The sequence below is a fragment of the Oratosquilla oratoria genome, chromosome 24, assembly GCF_046742065.1.
Source record: "Oratosquilla oratoria isolate Oo_2021 chromosome 24, ASM4674206v1, whole genome shotgun sequence".
NCBI lineage: Eukaryota > Metazoa > Arthropoda > Malacostraca > Stomatopoda > Squillidae > Oratosquilla > Oratosquilla oratoria.
In genome coordinates this window covers 4,009,824-4,034,318 of record NC_134800.1, presented here as the reverse complement: position 1 = coordinate 4,034,318, position 24,495 = coordinate 4,009,824, and the positions used below count along the sequence as shown (strand labels likewise).

General features: G+C 39.5%; 1 protein-coding gene across 9 annotated transcripts in view; it reads left to right on the top strand.

The window, feature by feature from the left end:
- The window catches only part of LOC143038396 (cytokine receptor-like), a 319,290-nt gene extending 295,371 nt beyond the window's left edge, over positions 1 to 23,919 (top strand). For 6 of the 9 annotated variants that reach the window (XM_076207513.1, XM_076207512.1, XM_076207511.1 and 3 more), the window contains 6 exons: positions 2,470 to 2,557; positions 3,786 to 3,861; positions 4,636 to 4,797; positions 13,641 to 13,796; positions 17,823 to 17,903; positions 19,045 to 23,919. In XM_076207513.1, the coding sequence (XP_076063628.1) occupies positions 2,470 to 2,557; positions 3,786 to 3,861; positions 4,636 to 4,797; positions 13,641 to 13,796; positions 17,823 to 17,903; positions 19,045 to 20,361 (1,880 nt within the window). In that variant the 3' untranslated portion in view covers positions 20,362 to 23,919. The remainder of the gene's footprint in view (positions 1 to 2,469; positions 2,558 to 3,785; positions 3,862 to 4,635; positions 4,798 to 13,640; positions 13,797 to 17,822; positions 17,904 to 19,044) is intronic. The other 3 variants (XM_076207509.1, XM_076207515.1, XM_076207514.1) reach the window with 3 other exon arrangements.
- Positions 23,920 to 24,495: the final 576 nt, after the last annotated feature.

Here is a 24,495-nt window from a genome sequence, read left to right as displayed (position 1 = left end):
ATTAATGATATTATTATTACTACTACTATTACTACTTTAACTATTATTACTACTACTTTTACTACTACGACCACCACCCCTTGACTAACGAGAGTAGTAGTAGTAGATGGAGATGTAGACTTAAGACCTTTTCTCTTGATGAAGGGGGCAAAAGCCTTCCTTTCGTTTTTTTTTTTTGGGGGGGGGGGCTTTCCCTCTCCATGCCCTCCCCCACACTTCCATCTCTCTCTCTCTCTCTCTCTCAAATAAAAAGTAAATTTATATAAACAAATCTCCCTCTCCCTCTCTCTTTTCTATATTACCTCATGTTTTTTTCTTGCTACTGTTTTACCTTCCAATAAGAACATAAGAATGGAGAAGACTACAAGAGACTCTAAGGCTTACACTAGGCAGTTCTGTGTCCCTGGCCACCTGCCATCCCTGTCCATAAGTTTATCTCATCTTTTCTTAAATCAACCAATTATTGTTTCAGCGTTCACTACGTCATGGTTACTTAGTTCATTGTATTCGTTAACCATTCTAGTTAGTAAACTAGTCCTTACCTATTTCCTAGGTTGTATTTCTTGTGTGTGTACGTTCGCGCTGATGTATGCGTACATGTGCGTACAGTGTGTGAGTGTGTGTGTGTATTTACCTAGTTGCATTATACAGGAAGAGAGCATGCTCGTAATGACCAATCTTTGTGTCTTTCAACATCTAGTTTGTTCTTAAATTTTTGTATATTTTTTGCACACTATTGCCTCATCCAGTACACTGTATGTGTGTGTGTGTGTGTGTGTGTGTGTGTGTGTGTGTGTGTGTGTGTGCGTGCGTGCGTGCGTGCGTTCACGCAAGGTGGCGAACATGCGGACAAAGCCGCCGTTTTGGTCTGGCTTTGTTCCTCGTCTTCTCCCTCTCCCTTCCAGGAACTGCCGCTGATGGTGGATCCGCCCGGGCCCTCAAGATGGGCCTCAGCGGGCGCCGCCAGAAGGCGGGCGCCGGGCGCCATTGGGGTCAGGGGGCGGGGCGCCAAGGGGGCCAGGTGGCGGGGCGAGCCAGGGGTCATGGGGCTGGGTCGGGGAGGTCTTCCTCTACAGGAAGTTCCTCGTGATCCAGCGTTTCTATCCTTTACCATTGATCAATGACCCTCTCAGCTTGATGTATATCATCTGTTGCCATATCTGTCTACCCATATACCAAGAACTTCCCCCCCCTTCCCCCTTATTAGGGTGGTAGCCAAGTCAAAGGAATGTACCTACTCCCACCCACTCCACTCCCCTCCCCTCCACCACTCTTTCCCCCCTTTCCCATCTTAGCTCCTCGTGGATGACGGGTCATACCTGTATCCCGCACACTGCCCTGGGTCAGAAGCAATGTAGCAAGACACACACACACACACACACACACACACACACACACACACACACACACACACACACACACACACACACACACACACACACACACATCAATATCTTCCACGGTTTCCTCATTAGTTCTTAGAGCTTCGAATCTATTTTCAATTTCTAACTGAAATTTCTTATTATTATCCTTAACCTTTGTTACCCGTCCTTACTCCCATACAAAATATGCATAACCTTCATAAAAAATACAGAGGAATAAAAAGATATATTCATCATTCAGTTTTTTGGTGGAATCTGCTGTTTTGATCAAAACTAGACCCAGCACTCGGGCTCATTTTGAATGACTACAAAACCTTGACGATAGCAGATACAGAAGCGGGACCCCTCGAGCGTAGCTGCCATCTTGTGTATTAATTATATTTGGGATGCTCGATGGTTAGAGCGTCGCTTCTTGTGGCGAAGATCGAGGCTGTTCGAATTGCCGCCAGCGAGTTGGACCAATGTTATGGTTCATTAGATTTCATGCTTCAAAGTCCTCTGTGAGGGGCACCGTCCTAGCCTCCTGATAGGGGGAGTTCGCGACGTTAAACTGAATTGGCATATGCCTCATTTACACGGGACAAGTTGGGAGTAAGTCAAGCGTGGAATTTACTTGCCATGTATAAACATCTGCTTGACAAAGAAAATCAGGCAAGTTGCCTTTTTTTTTTTTCAAGTGTATATTTACACAGTGCAAACAACTTGGACAAGTAACTTGCACACTTGACTTGCCTCTCAACGAAATGAGAAATGAAACAGGTTTAAGATATTTGATATATTCTTATATTAAAACAGAAAGGTGAGTAAATGGCAAAAAGTATTTATCCTTTTAAGCTGTGAAACCGTTGTGAGATATTTAATATGTTTTTTATTTAATAAAAACAGAAAAAGTAACCCAAAATGGCAAAAAAATAACGATCCTTTCAAAATGTAAATGTCCTTTTCTTCGTGATTCGCTCGCAATTTTTTTTTCATCAAAATTTATTTCGACGCATTTATTTATTTGTTCTTAATTTATTAATTCATTTATTCATTTAGTTGCGTATTTATTCATTTATTAATTTCTATTTCTTTTTTTTACCAACAGTGCTTTCGTGGTGGCAAATCCTCATGATCTCCTTCGTCTGCGTCGTCGTCACAGTTGTCGTCGTGTATGTGGGTCTTTGTGCATGGAGGTAAGTTGGAGACATCACCTTATACATATACCGAAGGTCCTTTTCCCCCTTACACGGGGGGTAGCCAAAAGACCAAGGCACAGAAACCACTCCCACCCATCCCATCCCCTACATACTCCACTCCCCTCCACACTCTTCCCTCCCTCTCATCTTGGCACCTCCTGGATGACGGGTCATCCCTGCATCCCGTCCACTGCCCTGGGTCAGATACAGTGTCGCAAGACACCTTATGTACTGGAAATAAAACAAATGATTAACTATCAGTCAGAGTGTGAATTTTGGAAACTCTTTGAGTTGTGTGCAAGAAGTCTTAGTGAGTAATACTGCTAACCTATCAAGTAATGAAATACGGGTGTCTGTTAACGGTTCTTGGAGACTTTCTGCATGGCAAGATGGTAGCAGACGGAAGTCTTACTATGGCAAGGGTTCTCAGCCTTGCTTGGCCTATGCATCCCTGTCACCATTTATCAGAATCTCACCCTCCCCTCCTTTCCAAGATTGTCTGTTTCAAAAGGTGCATTCTAAATAATATGCAAATATTACTAAAAATCCTTTTATTTTTTCCAAATTAGTATATATACATTTACAATTTTACATGGATTATGTTTATAATGATGTTTTACAAATTACTTCTGACATCTTTAGCACCTACCAACAATGTAGATTTCAGCAGCCAGCAACAAAAGGCATTGATTTAAAGAAAAATGCAAAAGAAAGACATGTTTCTGTGGACATATAACATCATCATAGCCGATAATATTCTTGCGCGTGCGATATTATCGCGCGGCGTAACACTTTTCTAATCCTAAGATTAACTTGGGTCAGCGCAGGTATAATTCCAGCCCAGGTCAGTGACAGGACAGAGAGGCCAAAACCTATAATTGCTTACCTCACCCCGTAAACTTACTCTTGTCACAATTCACCCCCCAGAAAACCCAAAATCCCCCACCCCCTGGGGGTGAATTTCACCCCTAATGAGAACCCCCTGCACTATAAGGACCCGGGATCGAAACCTCGCGGCTGTCGCATTTGATTACTTGAAAGGTTTCACTGTAACTAGTAATTTGTTATTCAATTACTACTTGTGCTTAGCGTAATCATTGACTCTTCAAATAATTATTTATTTTTTATTTATTTTTTTAATTTAATTTTATTTTATTATTATTTTTTTACTGTGAAGCCTTCATAGGTCGTTTGCTGAAATGTGCTTTTTAATGCAACCTTGCAGGGAATGCAAGAGGATGAGGAAGGAATACAACACCAATGTGAAAATCCCACCTGCACTAGTTCAGTCCAACAAAATTGTAAGTAATTACCCATTTTTTTTTATCTACAAGTTGTAGAAATAGATAAGTGCATAAATAGATAAAGCTGAAGAAATAAAGATATGTGTGAATACATAGAATACATCCAAGAGAGTAAGTGTGAGTGTATATGTATACACACACACACACACACATATATATATATTTGTGTGTGTGTGTGTGTGTGTGTGTGCGCGCGCGCAGAAAAAATTACTTAGACACGTGAATCTAGTTATGCACAAAAGCCAAAAGGAAAATAACAGGAGCGCTTTCGTCTATTTAGACATTTTCAAGGTACCTTGAAAATGGCTAGATAAACGAAAGCACTCCATCCATTTCCTGTTATTTTCCTTGTGGCTTCTGTGTGTGTGTGTATATATATATATATATATATATATATATATATATATATATATATATATAGCCGTGTTCGAGTCCTTGGCCGTACCACGTTTCAATTTCTGCATGTTGGCCTTCGCGGATCTCCCGATGTTGATGGCTTAGAATTAAAGTGTACTGTGGTTGATAAAAAGTATCTCTGTTCACTGGGACCCATTCAGTGTTGTACATATATATGTATATATATATATATATATATCTATATATATCTATATATATGTATATATATATGTGTATATATATATACAGATATACATATATATATATATATATATCACGTACCTGATGCCCCACCCCCTGTTCCCCTCCGCCCCATCCCCACGAGTGTTCTTTGAGAACTTCGGCATCCACGAACTCTTGTTCTTCTTCGCTCAGCAATTCGGGGACCCCAACATGAACCAGACCAAGACCTCGAACGGCAAAGCCAACGGCTACGGACCTCTCGAGCACCAGATCTCGCGGATCTCGGAGGACGGCGACAAGAAGAGACATCTCTCGGCCGAGACCAACACCTCGGCCGCCTCCGAGGACGAGGACGTAAGTCGAGACACTCGCCACGTTCTCTCTCTCTCTCTCTCTTCTCCAGAGAGTTGTTCATTTTTTGGGTGTGAAATTATGTTACATCATGTGAAATGTTCTGCCACTAATTTTGATTGTGCTTTATTTCTTTTGTCTAGATGATTTAATCAGCCTCCCAGTTGACATTTTTTTCGTGTTTATTTACACAAAAAGATATATATATCCTCACACACTGTTTATTACTTGTGTGTTCGTTTGTGTGTGTGTGTCTGTGTATGTGTGTGTATGGTTGTGTTTACGTCTGCATGTGCGTATATGCGCGTGTGCCCGATTGTGTGTATACGCGTGTCCTTATGTGTGTGTGTGTGTGTTTGTGTGGCCGTGTGTACGTGCGACCATGGTCTTGGATCACGTGTTGGACTCGTGATCGACAGGTATGACACTACCGGATGTGAGCTCAAAACTCATCCGGGAAGGTAATAGGTGTGGATCACGAGACCAACACGTGTTCCAAGACCATGGAGAATCACACAGCTACACGTACATAATTACACGCCTACACCCACACGTGTACGTATACAAGGATGTACACATACGCCAACACACGCACGTACGCAGGCGCGCGCGCGCACACACACACACACACACACACATATATATATATATATATATATATATATATATATATATATGTATATGTATGTATGTATATATGTGTGTGTGTTTATGTTTAAAAATACACTAAAGAAGTCCAGTGAAAACAAAGAAAATGTGTGGGAATGATGTACTGTATGTATCTATCTGTATGTATAACATGCACAAACACATACATACGTACACACACATATGCACACAAATGCACACGTACACCGGCAGACCTTAACAACATAGTTTTAGTTTAATAATAGTTTAATTTTATTTCCTTTAGTGCCTAACTTTTTTTCTTCTAATTTATGTTCCTTAAATAATTCCCTCTCGTCTTGCAGTTATTCTTTGATTGAAATATTGACATAACAATAGTCTGTGTGTGTGTGTGAATTTAATTTTGGCATTGATCATTAATTGCATAATGATAGTAGGCTACTTACAGCATTAGAATGGTAGCTTTGTCTAGTCAGTGTGCAAACGACCCTTGTTTCAGTTATCGGTAGTCTTTTGTTTTTTGTAGGTTTGCGCTTAGTTGCTTGTTATGCTTTTATTTAGATTTTTTGACTTGACACACCCTGAAGCTGTATATACAATATTTAAGCAATGTAATGCACTCGTGATATTTTCTAAGGAGCCCAAATGTGCGATCTTCGCGAAAGATACATCTCGGGAAATTTGAATTATTCACAGAGTGACCAGACGTCCCGTATTTAAAGCATTTGACCCTCCGCGTCCCGTATCGACCCTCCCCGGAACGCGTTTTGTCCCGTATTTTCAAGATTTTAGCACTTCGCATGAAAATTTGAGAAACTTTTACATTGTACAGGTATATTAATTCGAAAGCAACAACATGAGAGTGATTTTTTTATATATGCTGGCTGAAACAAAATATACAGTAAACACACCCCTTTAAAGCAAACGAAAAAAGACTACAAGTCGATGGAGCAGGTACTGGAGCTGCGAGCTTGTTTCGTGCGCTTCACATAGCCGGTACACATTGCCCATATACCTCTCCAATTTAGGTCTCCCGTATTCCAGTTTTCAAACTCTGGTCACCCTGATTATTCACGTGAGTCATGAATTGGCGTGGTTGTGGTGTAACGAACCTCTTCCTGTGTACATGGACGAACTGAGGGCCATTTAGGAGTTTTCTCCTGGATAATAATGCCAAATGAATTGATTCAGTTCGGAAGAGCCCTTGGCTCTTCATATCCAAAGAATGTCATGGACATAAGTAATAACAGTGAAAGGCACCAGCCAACAACAAACGAGCCAAGGAATGCACTAGGGAGGGCGTCGTCTGTATTGGGTGTACAATATCTCGCTCACACGAGTTTTATCAATTGTATCTGTACTCGATAAAGCTTGTAGGAGCGAAACCTTCTTCGAATAAAGACTTTGGCCTTGCATGGTGCTCTTACAGGCGTCAATAACCACGAAGGGCAAAAAGAAAATCGCCGTTGTTGTAATTTGGGACACTCGTCAGTACTGACGACGCCTTCCTTTGGGCACCACCTAAGACCTGGAGCAAGATCCACAAAGTATGCTGTAGCCTACCTCGATGTAAAGTAAATGTTAAATCAATAAAAGCACCAATCAGGTGCGATCAATCTTCCAAGATAATGGCAAGAAATTGGAAGTGCAAGGAAGTGTACTGTGGTTACTTCATCCAAGAAATGTGATAGATGTGCTGGCCCACTGTACATCTTGCTATTATTTAGATCTGATGACTGCAGTCCCTGAATGAGAAACAAGTTATTCAAGTCTGTTATTGTCTTCCATGTTGTTGGAAACTCAGATATTGCCTCTATATATCAAGCAAGTGAATGTTCTAACACAGTGGAAAGATAGACTAAATTTGAAGATACTTGTATTGCGATCGCTGTGATCCTCTTCAGCGTGGTATTACAGAGGGTGAGTTAATTAAAAAAATACTGATAGGAGATACATAAAGGGGAGATGGGGAGGTAAGGATACCAGTGCATGGTCTGTGTGAGTCCAAATCATGATCACTCTAAGGTCAAACTGACCCCAGGTCAAATGTTTGCACAACAGGTGGTAGTTTCAGGTCTGGCCTGACAGCTTGGCGTATAATATTGTTGATGGTTAAGTTAGGTTGACTGGACACTGATCCACCAATGCCATTACCATTCTGGCTGTCAGCAATATTATACATCAAGTTGTCCACCCAGACCTGAAACTATCACCTGTCATGCAAACATTTGACCTGGGGTCAGTTTGACATTGGGGTCATCATGACTTTGGCTCAAACAGACCACATACAAGTGTACTTACCTCCCCATGTCCCCTTTATGCACCACCTATTAGTATATTTAAATTAAGCCACCCTCTGTAAAACCACACTTAAGAGGATCACAATGATCGCAGTATATGTATCTTCAAATAACTTTCTTTTCTCAGATAGTGGGATACTCAGTCTGGCTATATATATATATGAGTGACCATTGGGAAAGAAAACTGAACGAAGCAAAGCACTTTTGTACATTACATTTTCAGTGCAAAGGAAATGTACTTTGCACTGAAGATGTAATATGCAAAAGCACTGCTTTAATTTTCTCTCCCACGGGTCACTCGTACGTAACTGAACGCAAGTAACCAAGGTTTCTTATTAGCATATATATATATATATATATATATATATATATATATATATATATATATATATATATATATGTATATATATATATAAAAGGGAGAGTCAAAGGCAGTATTTGAAGGTCAAGGCTCCTTAGAAGATGAGATTGAGGTCACACGAGGTCATGTAACCGTAGTGTTTTGTTGACCTAACTTTAGAGACAGATACCCTGAAACTGTATAGCACATCTGCATGTTGACTATGATTGCTGCACTGGCATCACACATGTGACAAAGGTGTTTTTTTTTTTTTTTTTTTTTTTTTTTTTTCTTTTTTTGTACACTTGGAAAAGAAATTTTCTCAGTAATGTTGCATCCATAGGGAGTTAAATATTTGGGAGATTATGTAAAATTTCACTTTATAATGGATGCGAGAATGCTCTGTATGAGTTTTGTTTGAGCTTAGCAGTCTGTACCATGGTAAAGAGAAAATATCAAGTACTGTGTTACTAGTTACTAAATGATAGTCATCTCTGTCACATGCAGCATAATGTGAAGGGATGGAAGAGAGGAACATATGCTCTCAGGAAAGAATTTTATATATACACTTTAAACCCACTATCAGAGAAATAATATCAGAAGTACAGGAAAACTGTATATTTCGACTACTATATGTAGTCCGCTTCAGATAATAGTCGAAATATGCAGTTCCCTGTACTTCTGATATTATTTCATTATTTCTCTAATAGTGGGTTTAAAATGTACATTTACAAATGTGTTATAACATTAGTTTCCCATATATATATATATATATATGTATAATATATATATATATATATATATATATATGATTCTTTTCTGAGAACCTATGTTCCCCTCTGAGTAGCTCAGTCTCTACCTATGTCTATTGTGACGTTAGAGGTTGATTTTAATAAACTTTTGATTTCTTTACCTAAATATACATTGAATCCATTTTGAGTTCTGCTCGAGTTGTACAAGAATTGCCCAAAAATAGAAGTCTAAATATTCTTATAATATCACTGTGACTGCAAAAACTACTAAAATTGAGGTAACTCTAGTGCGGTTGAAAGCAGGACCTGCAAAATAGCGCATCTCTTAGTATTCTCAAACCAGAAAATTATCTCTCATGTCGTATCTCCCAAAGTGTGGTTGTGTATGTCCGTGTATCTTTTAAACCTCTTGAATACGATGATGCCCATGCATGCGTCACGAACAGCGAGTGGGATATACGAGGATGCTGGCGTCGGCTTCCTGATTATATTTATTTTGTAACTGTAGCTGAGTGACCCACGTATTTGGTGAACAGACTTTATCACATTTTCTGTGACGTTATATATATTCAGGGTGAAAGAGAACAAGTATAACAGCAATAACTTCATAGTTTGTAATGCGCGTATTGTGATGCATCATCATACATCAGGCAACCTAACAAGCACTCGAATATTTGACTCGCATTGAAGGGGTTAATGATTCTGCTGATAACATCATTGTATTACTTTGTTCTCTGCGAGTCCTAGATCAGATATTTTATAAATACAGGGGGTCACCGCAATTTGACAGGGATTGGGCGGTCTATCATCGGTCGAACCTGGGTTTTGTCGAATCATGATGCAGTTTTTCCCATAGGAATACATTGTAATTAGGGGGGATAGGGACCGACCTTCAGCCCAGACCCCCCTAAAATATCACTATGACCTCTAAAAAAGACTAACTTAGACTAAATCAGTAATATTAAAGGCTTCATTTATATCTAATTTTGTTTATTAAACACATTAAGATGCTGTACAGTACATTTTTGGTGGTGGCTGTTGTGGCCTGCAAGTCCTCCCACAGTGACAAGGCTGATCGGCATCTTGCGTTGTGTCCTGTCCTCTATTCACTTGATCAACATGTTCTCCATCGTGTCGAGACAGGAGTCACTTGAGCCACGGAGAACAAGGGAAGTCGTGGAAGATGTTGATGCAGTGGCCTGGCGGTTCTTGTCCCTGTTCTTCCAAATCGTTGATACTGTTGATCTCGGGACACCCATTTCCGCTGCAACGGCAGAATGAGCCATACCTGCCACACACTTTCTTATAAGCTCAAGCTTATCTTTGAAAGGCAGGAAAGTGTGTTTCTTAGGGGTGGGGCCAGAGGTGGATTTGCACGGCATGGTGGAGGTGGAACAGTGGAGTGTGGCTTGCCTCGACGATGGCTGGGGCGCATCGGGAGTGGCGGCAAATTCGATTGGGTGGCGCGCGAGATTTGAATGTCGAATTGTCGAGTCTGGCTGTCGAACCTTGAGGGTTGGGTATAAATAAGTTAATGTCGAATTTGCAATAATTCGAATTGCGAACGGTCGAATTGCGGTGACCCCCTGTATTTCTTCAAGCATGGCATGCCTCCAATCAGAACCCTTTTATTTAGTCCTTATGATCATCTGTTCGCCCCCAATTAGGCCTATTTCTACAAGCATTGTTGGAACTCTTTAGCGTGTGTGATTGCGTGAGCTATCTTTGTGTAAGTTGTCTGAATGTAGCTGTGTGTGTGTATTTATTTACCTAATCGTAGTATATAGGAAAGGAGCAACCTTGTCTCCTACTTTCCAGTTAATCATACCTGGCCTTAAATTCATATACAGTTCAAACTTGGTCTGTATCCTTAAATTCCAGTTTGTGCATGTGTGTGTGTGTGTGCATGTATGAGTGGTTCATCACCATGGTCTTGGATCATGTGTTGGACTTATGATAGACAGCTATTTCCCCCCCAGAAGAGAGCTCAGACTTCATATATGACCAATCTATGGGTAATGCTGTGACCTTTCATGCACACACTCCCAAAAATCCCTGCCCACATGAGTTGGAGTAGTGACTTGCAGTACAGTGATACTGAAATTATTTCAGCCCTGGGCAGGATTCAAACCCAGACCACCATAGTGGTGGCCAGGAACTCTACCACTGTGTGTGTGTGTATGTGGTTTATATTTACATAATTGTAATGTACAGGATAAAAGCTAAATTCATAAGATCCTGTTTCTGTGTTTGTGTGTATGTATGGAAAAAGTAGGAATATGTAAATGATGGGGTACGAAAATATTCTTATTTTAAACACAAATTGATGAGTGATGCAAATCCATTTAAAGAATAATTTCACTATATATATATATATATATATATATATATATATATATATATACATAATATATATATATATATATATATATATATATATATATATATATATATATATATATATATATATATATACATATATATATATATAAATATATGGAAGTTTGTTATCTTGTTATGTTTAGTAAATATGTTTGTATATCAGTAATTGTCTGTAGGCAGTATACGAATGTATTTCTTTTTAACAATCTACCCAACTTAAGTTTAGTCCAAAATGTTATTCTAGTTGTATTGTGTATGCTTTGCAAATGTAGAACTTGATGTTATTTTGTCATTAGTAGACAGTTTCAAATACTAATGCTTTTTTTATTTTTCTTATTTTAATTTATTTATTTTTTGTCTCTTAATGAATGCTGGAGACTTTGTTTATAGATTTTATTAGCAGGAATGTGTTTTCAATGTGTAGAAGTAGTGAAAGGACATATTTAGAACTTATTAAGAATCATGTTGATTCAAATAAACATTCACATTATTGATTGTCAGGTCAGGTACAGGCTAACACTAATTTGATCATTAATATCCCATTTTATTATGGGACAATGCTACTGATTAAGTCTTGTAACTTGTCAAAGAAAAGCCCAGTTTGACACGTTTATTGTAAGTGGTTTATTTTCATTGGTAACATTATACAAGGCTGCAAAACATTGCCAGACTGTTAATTTAACAGACTTTGTCATAATTAAACCATCGATTATCATTATTTATTTATTTATTATTATTATTATTATTCTTTTTTGTAATGTCTCCGTTTCAACTCATACAGTGATGTATGATAATCATTGTACTGTTACTGAATGGTTAGGTTGAGTATGACAAATGCTCATAGTTAATTATATATTCTCATATTCTATATATCCTCTCTATTTTTTAACTATTTCTAAATATAAATGGTACTGAATTTTTGAGGAGCAGACATTATGAATCTCATTTTAGGGTTATGAAACGACAAAATGATGAAAAGGAAAGTGTATGATTCATTGGATTGGTGGCTGTTTTCTTTTCATGAAAGTGGCAGTTGCCGACAAGACTGACGAGTTAAACACCATATGCTGACGGAGCCTTTATTTGTATGACATTTCGCTTATTACAGCTTTTTCAAGTACAAGTTGAGATACATATGCTTGAGATTAAATAAGGGGAAAGGAGGGAATGGGGAGAGAAAAGAAGAAGGGGGGAAGGAAGATGAGGAGGAGGAGGAGGGGCTAGGAGAGGAGGAGGAGGAGAAGGGGGGATTGAACGCTGGGATAGGTTGAGAATCCACAGGAAGTGTTTAGAAGCAGCGATCATTCAAGGAATGAACACTATTGAACAAAACAGGGTCATGTTTAACATCTCGCCCCACATAATTCCCCTAATACCCATGGCCAGCAAAATTTTGAATATTTAAACCACCCTTTGTGAACATTTTGCCCACGGATGTTTGGGCCAGCATTCTCAACCTTTCCCAGTGTTCAATCCCCCCCTTCTCCTCCTCCTCCTCTTCCTTCCCCTTCTTCTTTTCTCTCCCCATTCCCTCCTTTCCCCTTATTTAATCTCAAGCATATGTATCTCAACTTGTACTTTAAAAAGCTGTATTAAGCGAAATGTTGTACAAATAAAGGCTCCGTCCTCATATGGTGTTTAACTCTGGCTGATTTCTCTCATCAGTGATGATAAAATTGTATTTGTGTTTCACATATAAAGCCAAAGTACTTAGGGAGACACAGATTTTATGTCTGCAGTAGTTCCTTTTCCAGTAAAGGAAAAAATGGATTACTCACATCTCTCTCTTCATTTCTTTTTGTACATCATTATGAATCATGCACAATTCCCAACAAAGTGCTGGGGCATCTTCATTCTGTCAGCCATAATGATGTAGATTTAGGTTAAGTTCCTCTCCAAGTTAACATTGCCTAATCTTTGATATGGTAACTTCAACAAAAACAAACGTGTGGTGGAGGAAGAAAATAATTTTCTGGTTCACTAATGTTGAAGAAGAAAAGCTGTGTTATGACACATATGACTAAACATTGACTAAGGAACACTGTGTAGTACTGTATAGGCTGTCAGGGTTATGTAGTCACTCATTGTACAAGGGTGTGCAGCAACATATTCACATTGGATTTTATTGACTTAAGTAGAAGAAAGGAGCTGATGTTATGTGTCTAAAAATAGCCTAAACTAAGCTACATAGGGAGATAGTATTGTGTCTGAAAGTAGCCAGAAATGAACTAAGTAGGAAGCTGATGTTAATGTCTAAAAGTAGTTAAACATGAGCCAAATAGGGAGCTGACGTTATGTGTCTGAAAGTAGCCTAAACTGAACCAAGTAGGGAATTTTTAATGTCTGAAAGTAGCCTAAATTGAGCTAAGATGATCAAAACCAATTACTGTACGCCAACAACCAAGCCCCTCCCCCCATGACCCGACTTGACCTGGACCCTTGCAGCTCGTGTTACATGGCTTGGGAGGAGAGAGTCAGCAACGCGGCCACAACCTCTCGGGGGACAGCTCGGGCTGCTCCACAGGCAGCGACTCCAACTCCTATACTGCTGGAGGGAGTCATCAAGACCCGTTATCCTATGACTCGGGCACAGTCCAGGAGGTAAACAGTCTCTCTTTGCTTGGTTAATTGGTGTCACATTCCGAACCATTTCGGAAACCGCAGGGAAGTTGAGAGTAAAAGAAACATGTCAGAGAAACAGCAGTGGACCTTATGTCGGTCTAGGATTTTGATGTGTGTTTGTATGTGAACATATGAAGGGACTTTTGGTTACATATATTTATTTTTTCACTCGAAGATCAGCGTCTGTACATGCGTGCATGTACCTATATGTAAAAAAAAGGTGTATAACCATAGGTACATGTGTATGTGTATAATGATATTGATGGTTACCTTGAGTTTCGCTGACTGGAAACCCACGGCAGCTGGCAAAAATTCCCCGGGTCCTCCCATAGCTTGCCCTGGGAAGGAACACTGAACAACTGTACTATATCAATTAGAACAATTTCTGTGTCACCACCTTAGAGTGGTGGGAGGGAAGCAGTCGACTCTCCTTATGGGAAGAGAAAAAGTGAAAGAAATATAATTGAAGTTGATAAAGAGATCTTAAGCCCAGTTCAGATACAGAGTGTCATTCCCTTGGGGTTACAGATGGAAGTGGTGGGGTTGATCCTTACTCAGCCCATCTACCTGCACTGCCTCTGTCCCCTGGCACCCCTTATATAATATGTATACACACATGAATATATATATATATATATATATATATATATATATATATATATATATATATATACACACATATATATACATATATATATATGTATATATATATATGTATATATATTTATACATATGTATGTATGTATATATGTATGTATATATATATGTATATATATATATATATATATATATATATATATATATGTATGTATATATATATGTATATATATATGTATGTATATATATATATGTATGTATGTATATATGTATATTGGGGAGCATGGTTTCCAATCAGGCTAGAGTGCCATTGTCTGGTGACAAGAAACTAGATTGATGGCTGTTCAAGTCCTCACTAGGGAACCAATGTGTAAGGGCATAGCAGTTTGAAATCCCCAATTTCCTTCAACAAAAGCTAGAATGCCCAGCCACCTCACAAAGCAGATAATGGCTGAAAAGATAAAAATTCATGTTGCATCCAATAACACACATACCTATATTCATAGTCATGGTTATATAAGCGTAAACATGTTTGTACATCCTTTTGCTACACTTCCCCTATGTTCTCCAGATTTCTGCCCTCCTTTCTTCACCTTCTTCCTGCAGTTTCCGATCATTTTAATTCAGCCCTAACCCACAACATACTCCCAGAGCACTTACGTACCTAAGTGCCACCCCAGGGCAAACTTCTAAGTGATGCCCCCCCCCCCAATCACCCCTTCCCACTTCCATCACCCCTTACTGCCTATTTCAGCTACTGGCTTGCAAAATAATTAGACATTTTAGAAAATGTATTCAATGTCTCTGCTGCAGAAAATATAAGGGAAAAGAATTCATATTTTGTTGATTCTAATGTAAAATTTGCGGATTACAGTACTACCTCTCATTAACGGACGTTAATTAGCTGTGTTTTCGGTGCTGTTGTTTAGTGCTGTGCAATCACTATGCCACCCAAAAGCCACTCCAAATCAATGGATTATTCACATCAACGGACACCGTTACCCCCCTTTTAGTCCGTTAATGAGAGGTAGTACTGTACAATAAAATATTCAGGGCTTCTTTTAACCTTTTCTTATTATTATTTTGTCAGACTTGTGGGTGGCAAGTTCAGGCTAGAATTGCCACCCCCTAAAAGTGCTGCCCCCAAGCATATGCCCCCCAACCCCTTTTTCATGTGAGGTTTCTGTGTACTCCCCATATGTACAATCCTTACTTCCTTTTGTCCCCTGCCAGCAACTTTGGATCTTCCAAGGTTAACCTATTCTTCTCCATGCACTTCAGTACCCAGTTCCTTCATCTGCCACTCATTCATTCTTTCCTCATTTCACACACTCATTACCAGCGTGTTCTCCCCATTCATTTTAAGTGTCCAGATCACCTCAGTAGTACACAAGCATTTTTCCCAATCTCACTTTCTTCTGGCCACTCTGCACACAGTCCTCAGACCACCCCTCTTAAATGCCTTCACCTCGTTAGTTTTATCTCCAGCATCCACAGATCACTCATACTGCACCACTGAATCCACTATACTCTCCACTTGCATCCACCTATTAAGAATTGCTATGTAATTCTTTACTGTATAAATTTCATGAGCCCCAAAACTATTCATTGCATAAAACATAAATTGTACATTCATATAAGGGTACACTGTTTATTGAAAGCTGTCACTGTACATTTCCACTACCAGTTTTAGAGCTTTCCTCTTCAGTCATATGCTTTCCAAATCCATGGAGGCCTTGTAGAGCTCATTCTCTTTTTTTCAAATATCTTTACTGTTCTGTTTTAATGTAAAAAGCCAATGGGTTTTTTTTTCTCAGAGGGATCTCTGGGAGGGTCTGTGTATTATTGCTGCTTACTGTGGGACTGCTCGATTCCGTCAGTGAAACTTGAGGCAAAAATCAGTTACTACTCTTTCGGAAATCTGGTTTACACCATGTCCTTTCCACTTGTTTCTCTGTCATTTCTCACGTACTTAACCAGCTCCCTCTATGAAACATCACTTGGTATCCTTAGTAGATTTAATACTTTATACTTTCTTCATTCATTCCTTTTCTAAAACCCTTGTAACATGTTCTTCTGGTATATTTGTATGTATGATATGAAGCACTAAGAATTCATCACAGGGGTTACCAGTTGTATCCAGTACTGTGTACGTAAAAATGTGTGTAACAGACACGTAGATGTAATTTGTATTCCTTTGAATGCTTGAATCATGGAAGGAAAATGATCACACATATTTTTGTTGATGGTCGGCCCATGTTCAAGTCTAGAGAGGAAGATCAGTGATGCAACAGGGGAGAATCAGAAACTTTTCAAGGCAAAGTTCAGGAAGTAGAGCTCATGCTCAGCAGATCACGTACCTATGTTCTCCCTAGAAATGAATAAGTAAATAGATAAATGGGTTAAAAAATAAACAGAGACAACAGATAGTGGAGTATCTAAAGTAGAGCCCAAATAAGGAGTAAAGAATTGGAGAACAAATGTTTGGTTTTAATCTATTCAGAGAAGCAATTATTCTATCACAGTGATTATTATTTTATTTCATTTGCCTGGTAAACATTCTCCTCCAGTATTCTGGATTGACTCCTGTGATGAAGATCTCACTGTTATAATCATACTACCATGAAAATCACAGTCAGATGACACCTGATACTGATATTCACTGTGTTATGCTGAATGCCCTTTGGGAAAAAAATCAGATCATAAGAATCCTAGCTTCAGATGGGAGACCCCTTTAGGGATCATGACTAAAAACAGACACGAATGCAGTGACAATAATTACGTATGCAGCTGATAACCTTGGTGCTGATGGTCATTGCCAGTGCTTAGTTGCATTGACGACCCTGATGGGTGCTGTCCTAATTAAAGTTAAGATATTCAGTCATGCATTCTAATGCATCTCTCACCAGTGCATTGTAATCACAAAAAAAAAGTTACTTTTCTTTCTCATAATTACAGCTTGAACTATAACTAATGCTTCTCTTTATAGATGTAGATATACACCACAAATGAAACACAGTCACAAATGTCACCTTGGTCACAAATCCACTCTGCCATAGGCCACTGCTGGTATTAACCCAAACCAATAATACGTTTGTGATATTGCTGTGTGTCTTGGCTTTGTACATTTTGAAAGATTGCACTAATATGTATATATGAGTGAGTTTTCTTGTTTATATTGTTTGTATCATAAGAGACTATTTCTTTTAGAAGAACTGTTCAAGATTGTCATAAGAATTACTATTTTTTAATGTTGCAGTAAATACAGTAAGAAATGCACTTGACACTTATTGAAAGTCATTTCAGAATTAATGTTTTGTTATGAAAATTATATCAATTGAAACAGTGATGATTGGAAAATGTATGTAAATCTAAAGATGCACTCCAGTAACATACTTTTTTGGTTAGCAGGAGAATACTTTCCTCGTCAATAGAGACTGGAAGCCACCATCTGTCCGGTGGAGGCCCACTGGAGCTCTTCCTAATAAGGTAATCCATTGATCTTTATTTATTTATTTTATTTTATTTATTTATTTATTTATTATTTAATTTTTTTTTTTTTTTTAATAGATTTGTTTATATGGCACAAGTACTCTAACTGGACAAAGTATATTCAGATGGTATATTTTACATTGACACTTTTATTGAAAGTTTTATTTGTGTATTCTGTGAGTACATACTACTACTTTACTTGAAAATCTAACCTAAATGTATTCATTAACTGTTTGGTTCTGTTATTAAATGTACTTGTGTATACCTGGAACATGACCACCTCAAACCCAGCGGAACCTCTCATGTTACCTCACTCTGAGTTATTTTAGTTCTTCATTATTGCAGTATATTTTATAATTGGCCTAAGACATTGGGTTATCAATATTTCCACCAGTGTTTCATGAAAATATATGGAAATCCTTCAGATGTGTGCCTTTAATACATGTGCTTTTTAGCTATGTTTTTTTTTTTTTTTTTTTTTTCCCATCTTATTTTGATTGTCCACCTTTTCTCACCCTTCAATTATGGGTGAGTTAAAGTTCCTCTCTCCCAATCCCATCTTTACTTTGGTGCACTCATATACTGTATACTTATGTTCCTTCCTTGATCATATTTCATAACCATAATATGATTATAAATGCTTGAGGGATACGTATGTAATGCATGACCCACAAGCATCTCGTTTACCCCACCTCCACGACTTTTCTCAAATTCCTTCATTATCCAGACCTCACTCCCATCCATAACAGTCAACACAGCTATTGCTTCATACATTCCTTTAGTTGTGGGTTTTCTGCAAGAGAGACCAGGGCCAATGGATTGATTGATTTATTTAATAGCATAAAATGGAGTCCTTATATTTCTTTATGCTGCTGTCAGGGTACCTCCTACCTTTTCTCCCCTCCCTCACTTTACGGCCAGTGTCTTACCGATATTTTAATTAAAAGAAATAGATTACAACTTCTTCATCTGCTATATTCTACAGATCTTAGTTTTTAGTTTGCAACCTTATATTTATGATGTTTTAGTTTCATAGATGTAATTGATACTTTAGTATTCAGAGATTTTTTTTTGTGTAGGTATTTCATGTGGTACAATGTCATATTTTAAAGCTGCTTTTCTTTTATTTTTTTTTCAGCCAAATGACACTCCAATCAGTTATGTGGCTGTAGGTTCAGTACCTAGCCTCTTACCTGATGGAAGTGGTGGCTTGGGTGGAGTGGGCTTAGACGAAGGGGAGAACTTACAGCAGTCCACGCCCAACTTGAGCTCCATCGTTGCCATACCTGGGGACGAGTCACAACTGAAAGACAAGAGAACTTCGACGGGTTACATAAGCATGCCTACCTCTGAGATGGATTCTGGCGGTTTGGCCGGAATCCTCGGAAACGTTCCAGTGCTGCACGATGATTTGGCTGGACGTGTTTCCTTCTCGAGGCACGATTACCCGCCAAAGAGAAACTCGTTGTCGGACATGGGGAACTACACCAAGACCGGGTCACTGTCCTGGCTTAATATGGGCTATGTTGCTGTGGCCCAGGCAGATGGTAAAGGACCTCCTACACCAAATTTGCAACCTCAGCACATGCCGTCTGCCTCAAGAGGTTATGTATCCGTAGCTCAGGCAAATGCAGGCGACTTCATGAAGCGTCAGCCTTCTTTGCCAACCCTCGTGACCAAGAACCTCTCAAGCCCAGATGAGGAGAGACCTCCTGGAGCTTACTGCCGTGTGGGGACTGCCCGCGCATCCCCTCCAGGTTTCTCCCGCCCGTCCATGCCCTCCACCACAGGCTACGTTACTGTGAGTGAAGCCCCACCAGGACCCATCTTGAACCAGAAGGATCCAGTGACGTTGCCCGTATCTACGGAGAGATCGCCCTATGTTACGTGTGCGGAAGTGTTGCGAAGGACTGAGCCTGAGGCACCGAGTGATTTGCCCAATACGTGTGTGCCTCTAGAAGACATTAAGTCTGACAGCTTCAGCCTCACTACGCCAGAGCCAGTTGCTCCAACACCGACACCAGCCAGCAGTAAAGTAGAACACGGAGGAGGGGGAGGTGGAGGAGGTTCAAAAGGAGGTGGAACAGGAGGATACGTTAGTGCGGTTAATGGGGGCTTAGGCGAACGGTGGGCCACGGCCACCATGACGCCACCCATAGAAGATGACTTTCGGGAAGTCACTTCTGCCCCCGTAGAAGGAACAAGAAGTCGCGTCCAGCAACCAGCACCTTCCATTCGTCCTAGTACAGCCGAAGGCACTGTCAATCATCCAAAAACTTCTTCCTTGCACTCTAACACCTTCACTCCCTCCTTGTCCAAACAAAGCTCAGGCTACGTGTCACAGGAGACACTACCAGCTTTGGAGCCCGTAGTCATGTCTCCCAAAAAGCTTGTGCCACAGTCTCAGGAGCCCCTCTCAATACTCTCGCCGACCCATCGAGCCTCAATGGTGTGAAGCTAATGTGTTTAGCATTGTCCATCTTAAAAGAAAACTAACTTAGGAATTAATCATAATGTATAGGCAATGTACAACTCTTGAAATCCTATGATAGATTATTTGCAAAAAGAAAAAAAAAAAGAAGAAACTATTAACTCCTGGGGTACGTGAGAGAATTCATGCATTTTGCTTTATAGCCGATGAACAGGTATCGCTAAAACAGGAGCTCACAGGTAAATATTGTTTTAAAGGAACCATGATATTCTGTGTACAAACTCTGCTGATCACATGGAAAGAGGCTCATTTTTGTGACGAGAAATCTGATCAGTGAAAGATGCTCCTTATTGTGATGAGAAATCGAAACCCTAGAAAATGACCCATAAAAATCAGGTGCTGGTCATAAGCTTGCTCGTGACAGGAACCGAAGATTACTTGATGAGATTATGAAGATCTGAATGCAGTGACTGTAACCTTCCCCTCCCTCTTGATAGCTGATATGTATGTACCAGTGATATTTAAGTGTTTCAACCTAGCCCTCACACATTACGGCCAAATTGTTTTGCGTTTGAATTGGGTTGCCCATTACCATTTGAATTGTTCGTTTGCTCTCTTCGGAAGGAAAGAGCAAGAGAAAAACCGTCACAGATTTTTTTTTTTAGGCGAGATTTTGATTTTTTCGTTCCTAAAGTGTTGTGGAAATGTATGAAACCCGAAAGTAGTTGGTCTTAGCAACTGAAGAAGGACTCGGAAGAAGTGTGTACAGTTTTAGAGGTAGATTCCGAACCCAAAGGCTACAAAAATAATGCAAATAGATGTTTTGGGCAGTTAGCAACCCCCCACCCCCCTTATGAAAGAGTTACAGGGGAGGAAAGAGGAAGTTTAACCTTTTGTGTCCTGTGTTGATCCTCGTGAACCTTCTGCTGCCGACTGGAGGCGAAATGTTTCTGGAGTGAAGCAAACAGCCTCAACACAGAGAACTTGATGGTATGGATAAAACTCATCACAGTCACCTTTTAAATCTGACAAATGCAGCCTCTCCTATGATGTTAATCGTAGTACAAAGTTGTTATGGGGAGAGGGAGATTTAAGTTATATCGTGTTGAAATAGTGTGTATGAATTTGTGTATATGTGTGTTTGTATGTGTGTATTATATAATATAGGTGTGTGTGCATATAGCTATATAATGTACATGTATAGATATATACACACAAATTATATAAGTGGGCTTGTGTGTAAACACATCCATCACTTTACCCATACATACATGTATGTCTGACTCAGGTGAGTATGTCATTTAGATAGAATAATGTATGTTTGTAAAAAGAATAATGTTTTGTTTATATCAATTATCTTGCTTGATATTGCCATTTCTTCAACTATGTCCACTATCACTATGAACTGCTTTTGTTTTCTTCAATACTGTTACTACCACAGGAAATCGTTAACTCTCACTGCTAACTCTTCTCTGAGAATCTACAACTTATAAGACTGCTAGGAGCATGGTTGGTGTATAAGGTGTTTGCTCAATACCTATAGGTTCTTAGATGAGGCTTGCCAAGATTACCAGTACAAGAAGCCAGAAAGTTTTAGGCCATATGGAGCAGGAGTTCACAATAGGAAGTGGCGTTTTGAGCTCAGCAAGGCAAGTGTCGAGACTTAAGTCATTGAATGTCTGTAGAGTTGCGTATAAATCCGCTGTAGCAAATGGGGTCTTTTACAGCATATAAGTCACCGTTTTAAGTTGATTTTGTGTGCATGATAGCAAGAACATATGAAAGGATTTTATTTAGGCAGGAAGTAGGTAGATGAAGGAGATGCCAGACGAGGATTGGATTTGCATGTGGGTGTTTAGTGAAAGCTAGTATAAATTTTGTGCTGAACAGATCTAGAAGGGCCTAGAGTTGTTATTTGAAGCTAGGATACTGAGTTGGTGGCCTGTGACATTGCTCTATTGGTGAAAACTCCACGTAGCTGTGCTGGTGTACGGAAGATAAGTCGATGATTAGAATCTGATCAAGATTTTGCGAAAAGTAAGTCAATTCTCTGACACAATTATTTTGAAGGTGAAGTCAGTTAGTATCCAGTTTGTGCGAGAAATGGTTAACGATGGCTTGCCAGTACGATGTGGAATATTTGCGAGTTTTGTGCGCACAGTTTTGTTCCCACGATTTAACATTACCAAAATAATGACGGATAATTTTGGTACGGTGATAAGTCGGACTCAATTGTGATGCATTGGATGGCGCGTGTACAGACTGGTGTGTACAGGCCGTGCTGCACATGATAAAGCTTACATGACGATTTATGTGTATAATGTACGCGAATGGACTGATCCACGCTCAGTTGGTGTGTGTAGTGCAGGCAAAGTATGCATTGCTTTGGGGGTAAGTGGACTGTATGTGCCAATTATTAATAGCATTGGATGGGGCGGTATGGACCACTCACCAACTGCCCTCCTCCGACTCTGACTTTCACTCCTCATCGCATCCCCCTCCTCCTCTTCGTCCCCATCGTCATCATTATCTTCTCCCTTATTCTCTTCCCTCTCCCTTTCCCCCTTCCTCCCATTCCTTACCCCTCCTCTCCTGCCTTCCATATTTCCCTTTCCTTGTCATTTCTGTTTTCTTCATTGTTGCTCATCCAGATCTGAAACTTCCTAATATCCCCACGTTCATCTTGCCACCTCAAATCAAAACATTAATCATCTTTTTCATTATTATATATTTTTTTTACAATATCACCTCTATCTCTCTATTGTCTTCCCCATCCCCCATTCCATTTCTCTCTCCATTCTCTGTCTGCCTTTGCCACTTCTACAATTATGGGAATTGAGTGGAATCGCCCTATGAATTACTGTTGAGAAAAATAGAATATGGTTCATCCCAGCAGGATGACTGGAAAGTGTATGTATCCAAATGGTGTCACAGTTTCCCAAACTTTTTGTTGGTACGATACAACAAAGTTCTTCCAAAATATGTAAAAGAGATCTTGTAAGTTTTATTCAGTATTTACCCTTGTAGAATTGACCTTGCTATCTGGACGATAGTATTTATGATGTTTTAATCATTACTGTTATTGGAATAGGGTGTAATCGTATTCAGCAAAAGTTGGTCGTGCCAGTGTGCTGTCTCCAAGGAAAACATGGTTGCAATGTTCTAACCCTTCCCAGTGATTTATCTGTGACCTTTACTAAGAAGATAGTATACAACTCTGAATGTGTAGGTAATATCTCCAGGATGACTAATGGGTCATATATGTTTTTGTCCACTACCTGCATCACCATGACATCACTGGGGACTCAGGATATTGTTTATTAAAGGTAATAAAAGAATGTCTGTTGTATTTGGGGAACTTGATAGCCCAAAACCTTCTGAGAGTTCATCACATAACTGTTATTCAGCAGACTTTGTTATACATTGTTGGTCCTAAATACGAAGAATGGAGAGCCTGGAAGATGCTAGTTTATGTTAATGTGTTGGTGACAGGTTGGGAAGGGGGCAGAAAGAGATGATATATATAAAATATATATATTATATACTTTACCTTGTAATTCAAATAAATTGTACCATAAGAGAGATGGTTGTTTGCATTACGTTTGTGGTTTTGGTCTCCGATTGTGGAAAAATGGATAACGATGATTATTACAGAGCTGCCTAGTGTAGGCCTTATTTACGGAGCTGCCTAGTGTAGGTCTTATGGTCTCTTGCAGTCTCCTTCTTTCTTATGTTCTTATTATTGCCATAAGTTGCAGCAGCTGAAAACCCACAACCCAACAATGGCTGGCAACGGTCCGCAGGACCTTTCGTAAATCTAGGAAGAACTGCTGGATTGTATCTTATGGGAAGGGGAGCTATGCTTGTGGTGTCCTGTCTCTGTATCTCTGTGTCACTGGTCTAGAAATGGAGGAAAAGAGATGCAGTCACAGACTGTCAGCACTCCTTATTTGAAAAAATTAAAAAGATTCATTTGAAGTTGATGGAGAGAGGCCACAGTTCCTGGGATGGAGTGTCAACCCTACAGGGCTGGGCCTACGGATGGAGGTGAGGGTGTTGACATGTTTTGAAGATGGTAGGGACCACCGCATGCGGTTATTCGTTATTTGCCATAAGAAGTGATGGAAAAGCCACACGATTTAGTTCGGATGAAGACCG